At 55.8% G+C, this 6,793-nt stretch overlaps 4 protein-coding genes across 4 annotated transcripts; 2 read left to right on the top strand and 2 right to left on the bottom strand.

Annotated features, from left to right (window-relative positions):
• Nucleotides 1-412: 412 nt before the first annotated feature.
• On the top strand, nt 413-1,706 carry VDBG_02453 (predicted protein; the record flags this gene model as incomplete). The annotated part of the gene is made up of 2 exons (XM_003008219.1): nt 413-1,003; nt 1,086-1,706. The coding sequence occupies 2 exons, from the start codon at nt 413-415 to the stop codon at nt 1,704-1,706; spliced, it is 1,212 nt and encodes a 403-aa protein (XP_003008265.1).
• Nucleotides 1,707-2,049: 343 nt separating this feature from the next.
• VDBG_02454 (homocysteine S-methyltransferase) lies at nt 2,050-3,117 on the bottom strand (the record flags this gene model as incomplete). The annotated part of the gene is made up of 1 exon (XM_003008220.1): nt 2,050-3,117. One exon carries the CDS (start codon nt 3,115-3,117, stop codon nt 2,050-2,052), a length of 1,068 nt encoding a protein of 355 aa, XP_003008266.1.
• A 574-nt stretch (nt 3,118-3,691) lies between these two features.
• Nucleotides 3,692-5,402, top strand: VDBG_02455 (predicted protein; the record flags this gene model as incomplete). The annotated part of the gene is made up of 4 exons (XM_003008221.1): nt 3,692-4,065; nt 4,187-4,593; nt 4,705-5,048; nt 5,102-5,402. 3 exons carry the CDS (start codon nt 4,189-4,191, stop codon nt 5,241-5,243), a joined length of 891 nt encoding a protein of 296 aa, XP_003008267.1.
• Nucleotides 5,403-6,165: 763 nt separating this feature from the next.
• Nucleotides 6,166-6,636, bottom strand: VDBG_02456 (predicted protein; the record flags this gene model as incomplete). The annotated part of the gene is made up of 1 exon (XM_003008222.1): nt 6,166-6,636. One exon carries the CDS (start codon nt 6,634-6,636, stop codon nt 6,166-6,168), a length of 471 nt encoding a protein of 156 aa, XP_003008268.1.
• Nucleotides 6,637-6,793: the final 157 nt, after the last annotated feature.

Raw genomic sequence — 6,793 nt, forward strand, 5'->3', positions numbered from 1 at the left:
ACACCCACCCATCCCCTTCATAGGCAGCCACATCTCGCGCTTTTTATCTGTCCTGTCGCCTCTGTCGCTGGTCTCCTAGTTGGGCACCTGTTGCCGCCGCCGCCGCCGCCGCCGTCACCGATTCTATTGCTGCTGCCGATACTACTACTGTTCTTGCTACTGTTGTGGGCGCGCGCTTTGGTTCGTAGACATAGTGGATTGCCCTGTCCACTCGTGTGCTGCCCTGCCTGTCCTTGTCGCTGCTGGCCCATCCATCTGGTTCGCACGTCTCCTGGTTTCCGATACTGGGCCTGCTTTTTTCGTCTTCCCTGCTTCGCAACGAATTCGTGTTGGCTGGCTGCGAGTCTGCGGCCATCAAGCCCCCTTCGGATCAGCCTTCGTGCCGGCATAGCACTACCGTGCCGGTCCCGACATGTCCACCTGCTCTGTCGCGGCCGCTGCTCCAGCGCATCAATCAATCTTTGGCCAACCTCACTGTCCATTGCCCCAGCAGTCAGCGACGGCGCACTCTCGCACCTACAAAGTCGGGCCCATCAACCCCAAAGCACAAGCCCAACCGCCGCCAATACAGATGCAGATGCAGACGCAGACGCAGCCGCAACCACAACCACAACCACAAATGCAGCACCAAGCGAGAACGAAACCTGCCGAGCTCGCCCTCTCTACCCAAACATCCCTTCCCGCCCTGCCCAAACCACCTCGTCGAGTCATGGCCGGCCTGCTGAGCATCGCCCCCGAGTTGCGCGATCTCATCCTTGAGGAGGTCCTCCGACTGCCCGAGCGGGAGGCGCCTGTAGACCCGTCCGCCAGTCAGGACCGAAAGCGTCGCAAGTACCGCGACGACATGCGTTGCTCTGATGGCCACGACATATGGGTGAAGGACAAAAGCTTCTTGGCCGCCGCTCAAGAGACGCCGGCCATAATGCTGGTTAACCGGCAGTTGCACGCCGAGGCAGCAGCGGTGATTGCCCCGGACGAAGACGCACTATCGGCTCGACGTCATGTACGTCAAGGAGTGTGGACTGTGGCCGACTTGGCTCTCTGTCCCGCGCTTGGCCCATCACGCCGACAGCATCTACGTCCAGTTTCGAATTTTCGATCCTCCCGCAGATGTCAACGAAGACTGGCGCAATCCTCGACAGTTTCTTGGTGGCGACGGCGGACCCGCCATGATTGTTTGGAATTTTTTCGCCCTGATGAAGGATTATCTCCTGCATGGTCCCACGGCTTTCGAGAGTCTCGTTGCCACCAAGAACTCTTTTTCGGTGAAGACGCTTATTCTCGATATTCTGCCGCCGCCGCCTGGGACCAAGGACGACAACCTTGGGTTTCCTTCTGGCTCGGCTCAGGGGTCGCGCCTCGAGCGCTTCGTCGCCTCGCGAATGGCAAGTCATCGTTGGCCGATCCCACCAGAAGGTCTGGAGCACACAATGCCCGCGGAGAAGCTGGCCATGTTCATTGCTGGCAAACTGAGCAGCCTGCTGTCTCGGCACGAGGATTACGGCGCACCAGTCTTCCACAGGGTCGGAAGCATCGATATTCGCGTCGGCGGGGAGACGAGGCGGCTTTTCGATCTTGACGAACTGCTCGACATGATTCCGACACGACCCATCAAGGGCAAAACGCCTGAGGAGACACTAAAACAGCAGAAAACCATTGACGACTGGAAAGCCACAATGTCCAAAAAGAGGAAGACCTGGGGCTAGCGGGTGGGGCAGGGCGCTGAGGGGGAAAAGGCGTCATAAAGACAGACGTATCATGGCCGCCGATGATCGGCCATTGGTGAGATGGTTTTGGGATGGGAATGGTTACACGAATCGAAATCCTCCGAGCACGGGGGGTTGGTACATACTCTTTCTGGGCATGGTGCATTGGGCGGACTGGCATTGGTGGGCGAGCGGGCATTCGGAATGGCGAACTGGTTTCTTCGGGGCACTGGGGTTTGTTAAGCTGCCGAGAACTCGGCTCGGGAGGGCCGGCGCATTGGAGGTTCTTGTTGGGTTCGATTCCATCGGTATGAAATGATATGTAAGAAGCGCGTTGAAAAGATCACTCGTTCTTTGCTTGCTCATTGTTGTTCAAAACGCAATCGCGGAGCCTTGCGAGGTGGGCATGGCTGGCCTTGCAGCATCCTCCCACGACAATCTGCTTCCACTTTCCTCGAGTGTTGGCGTCGCGCACTATCTCGGCAAGCTGTTCCTCCCATGGGGCACCTTGTACCTTGCCGCCTGCTGGTAGCTCCCAGGTCTGCGTCGTTGTGTTGTACACCTCGCCGTCAGTACCGTCGGGGTACAGAACCAGGGCCGGCGCCTCATTGACGTGACCCGCTTGGACCTGGTCGGCAACGGCCGCTTCGAAATGGGCGATAAGCTCCTTGAGCTTCCAGATTTTGGTGCAGTTGATGCCGATGCCCCAGGGTTGGGACCGTGCCACAGCTGGATTCAACATGGCGTCGACAGCGGAGCTGATGCTGGCCCCATCAGGCAGGGCCATTTCCTCGCCTGGGAAGACACAGGCGATCCAAAAGGGCGTGTTGGCGGCCTTCGCTCCCAGGTCGTCTAGGGCCTTCCTCGCGGCCACAATCTCGTCCAATCTCGGCATCGTCTCGACGGCAATGTATGAGACGGGCGATGAGAACCCGCCGGCCTCCTCGAAGATACGGAAACGCTCCAAATGCCAGGCGGCCAAGTCTTCAGGCGTGTCGTGCTCGAGGTCATATTTTCCAGTGTATTCCTGGCCAGGAATCATGCAAGCGCCATAGGGTCCAACACTCAAAGCGACCTGCCCTCCGTTTTCCTTGCCGGCGCTGTGAGCAATGGCGATAGCGTCGCGGGCATATGACGCGATCTTCGTCCTGTCGATGCCGTCGGGAAACTGAGCCGTGCGAGTGTTGGCGAAGCCGTGGATCGAAAATTGATAGGTTGCCGTCAGGATGATGTCGACCGGGACATCACCGAAGTCCTTTTGGCAAGCGAGGAGGGTGTCTTGGTCGCTCACGAGCATGTGAGACGACCATAGAGGGGTTGACTTGTCGAAGCGCACGCCGTACTTGTCGCCCAGGGAGGTACCCAGGCCTCCATCCAGTATGAGGACCTTATTCGAGGCGGAAGACGACATGACGAGTGGTTAAGGGACGGCCCGAGAAATGCGGTGATTTATATTTCTTATGGCCGTCGTGGGTTTTGAGCAGCCGTCGTTGTTCCTGAGTGGGAAATGGACAGACGGGGGTTTCTCACACCCAAAAACGGGCAGTGGGCTACTGATAGGTTTCTGCACCCGGGCTGGGGGACACAAGCGATGACTAACAGCGCTCTTGAGGAGATGACGCGTCCCTATAGGCTGCCAAGACACGGACGGAAGCGCCTGCCAGCGACCCTGCTTAGGCGCGACGCACCTGCCTTAGGGGCCCCGTTCTGTGGACGTGCCTGCCCACCTTGCATTGCACTTGTTGCAGAGCTCCTACTCAAATTGCAGTGCTCCTGCTCTGGGTGAGTGGAGGGGGTTGTCAGGGAAAGTAGGTCCACATGGCTGTAAGGCGGCATTCTGGGCCTGATGATGAAACTGGCCAGACCAGTGTCCTGCTGTCAACAACACATGGCAGCTTGATTCCCTTACCTAAGGCAAAGATCGTGGCCATGAAACAGAAGTGTTGATGCGGCACAATCAAGATGACTTGGACTGATAAAAGATTACTCATAGTTGATTTTGCAGCCGGTTCCATCATATGGGCAGGTGCCTGCTGCTTATCCTCAATAGTGTACTCAATAGTCAAGCAGACAGGCTACAAGAAGACATGATTGCCCGACTGTGCTGGTTTCTTGATATCAAGAATTTCTTCATGGATTGTATTGGACACTGTGCGTTGGTCTACATCCTTGTCTGCGCAACATACCTGGCAACTGTGACGCAACTGGAGCACCTACCCTACTCTAACACGGGATCACAATTCCTTTTCCCGGCAACTTCATCGGCTGGCTCTGATGCCAAAGAAGGTGCAAGAGACATGTTAATCATAACGAAGTCGCTTTGCAGACTCGATTCAGGATTTGTGATCTTCGCCCAAAAGTGCAAAGACTCTAACTTCCTCCAACAAGCTCCATAGGCTAAGTACATCTTCAGGCATCACTACTTCTAAAACACATAGCGACACGGTAATACACTCAGCACTCCAGGAGCTTAAAGACAGCCATGGAAACCCCACCAAATGAGGTCGAGCCCGACGAAGCGCGGTATCTGCCAGTAAAACCTCCACCTCGGGCTCCGAGACCTTCTCATAAGGCGTTAGGTATTTCCCTGCAAGAACGTCTGTCAGGGATGCGCTTCAAGACGTATCCCATCGACGTCTTCTACTCCTCGCTAGGAAAGGCCCTCATGACACAGATGAGAGGCCGCAGAAAGGACCGCCGGCTAGTGCAGCATGACATTGCGCGCTGGGTTGAAAAATTCATCAGCAGTCCAAACCCACGTGTCACACGTTGGCCCAGCGTCGTTGCCAACCTCAGCCGCAACGTCGGCGACTTCCACAAGCTCCCTTTGTGCTTCGCTCACCCGCTTCTCACAGGAGAGACCATTGTTGTCAACCCGGATTTCGCGGTGACGGACTTGCTCCACTAGGATGCGAAACGCGTCAGTACACCCGCCGGCGTCTTCTTGCCTCTGGGTATGGGACTTGCCAATTTCCTTGCCCTCTCACGTCACATTTAGAAAGATGACGAGGGTCGCTACCGCGTTGACGTTGTGAGAGAGTTTGATATGGCTGAGCGTCACTTCTGGGCATCTGTCTTTGGAGCATTGGGTAAAACTTGCAAGGCCGAGGCCACGGGAAACCTCAACCTCGTCCAGGACGCTTTTCGACTCAGCACCCTGCTCAATTATTTCCCTCTCGATGCCTACGATGAGCCACAGCCACCATCGCGTCTTCTGGTCGAAAACCTACCATTCTTTCTAAGCTATCGCATACCTCAAGCGCGTAGCCCGCAGGACGTTGCTTTTGACGATGAGCTGGAGGAGAGGATTGAAAATTGGCTTTGCAAGCCCGCACCGGATGGGCAAGTTCCAATGAGTCCGGATTCTGACACCTAATTATACTGATAAAAGCCAGGGCCATGAAGGAGTGGAATACCCCTCGGAGACAGGCAAACCAGCTTCGCAGGACTCGAAAAGCCGCAATAAATGGGCCGACCATGCCTCTCAAGGCTGTTAAGGTTGTTAAGCGAAAAAGGACACCGGAATATCACGAGTGACCAAAGGAAGAACACTTTTCAGATTATCGTTCGCCAAGGTGATTGAGCGGAAACACGTTGCTTTAGCGGAATTTTGTTTTCTACCGTTTTCTACTGAGAACGTCAGTAGCCCTCTTTTAACCGCCGGACCGGACCCGAAGTTGGCGGAATTTCGGTTGACGGAACGCCGCCGTGACATTGCAGATAATGTCGTATGCTGTCACACACAGCTAGACAACGTCGTCGACCTAGCCAAATTTCGTGCCTCGCCTGAGCTTTGCATGGCGTACTGCTTCCAGCGCAAGTTTCTATTCACCGGAACTGTGCCTCACTTTCTTCCACTGTAGCAACCCGCTCCAATGCCACTCAATGTTGTGTTGCATGTGACATGTCCTTGGTTTACGTGAGTACATCCTATGGACGGATCACGTCGACTTAAACAGATCAAGTTCGAGAGGGCTTCCGCTCCAGAAAGAGATGGATTATAGTATTGCCAGTTCAGTGTACATATAAGCTTCGCTTTATCCTACTTTAAGTCACATGTGGCATCAATCATTGAGGTGCTACGTTATTCCACGATGCTCGCTCACATGCTGCCAGCCTTCTTCCTCCTCGCTCATGGTACCCTTGGGCAGGTCTCGCCTCAACCCACACGCGGCGCAACTCAGAGCCTCTACGGGCAGTGTAAATGATGACCATACACGCAGACCATACAAAACTACGATGCTGACTCTCCACATTCAAGGCGGCGGCGCGAATTGGGACTATGCAACAGCTTGTGCCCCTGGCTCGACATGCTACAACGACGGAAAGTAGTGCTCCCCTCTCCCGGAAGAACTATCAAAGCCATCGCGACCTGGTTTCCGTTACCTTGCTAACGCATTGGCAGCCCTTGGTACTCCCAATGTGTAGCCTACGAGCACCTGCCCCCCGACCACCCTCTCTACCCCGGGAAAGGGGGAACCAGCCGTCCGACCGAGTCGACCGCTGTCACAGTGACGACGACGTCCAAGACCAGCTCAACGTTCAAGGTCTCGACGCCGACGCGGACAACCTCGACCGCCATCCTTACCACAACCAAGCCCGCGACGACAAAGCCCGCCACATCGTCTAAGACGACGCTTAGGACGTCATCGACAACAACGTCTACTTCGAAGACGCAGGCGACGACCACCTCGAAGCCACGCACGACGACGACGAGCACGACGAGCACGACAACCACCACGAAACCACCCCCCGGAGTCACGACACCGGCACCGCCGCCCGTAGGCGGAGGACCCATCACGCTGACGCCGAGCACGATCCGTGGACCAACACGAACAATCGCCTGGCCCTGAGGCACCTGCACATCTATCATGAATCTCTTCAGGAAGTGTCTCAAGTCAACGGCGCGGGAAGAGGACCACGAGTTCATCGTGTGAGAAACATAGTCGCGGTTCACAGCTAGTACATCCCAACCGCGTCAGTAGTGGCGCGCGCATTGAGTCGTCCTGACATTGCGTTTGAAGGCAATACAAGCATCACCTCTATCTAGCCTTCGCCCGCCATCCTCATGTAGAACCCCCAGAGAA

This window comes from Verticillium alfalfae, genomic scaffold (genome assembly GCF_000150825.1).
Source record: "Verticillium alfalfae VaMs.102 supercont1.2 genomic scaffold, whole genome shotgun sequence".
NCBI lineage: Eukaryota > Fungi > Ascomycota > Sordariomycetes > Glomerellales > Plectosphaerellaceae > Verticillium > Verticillium alfalfae.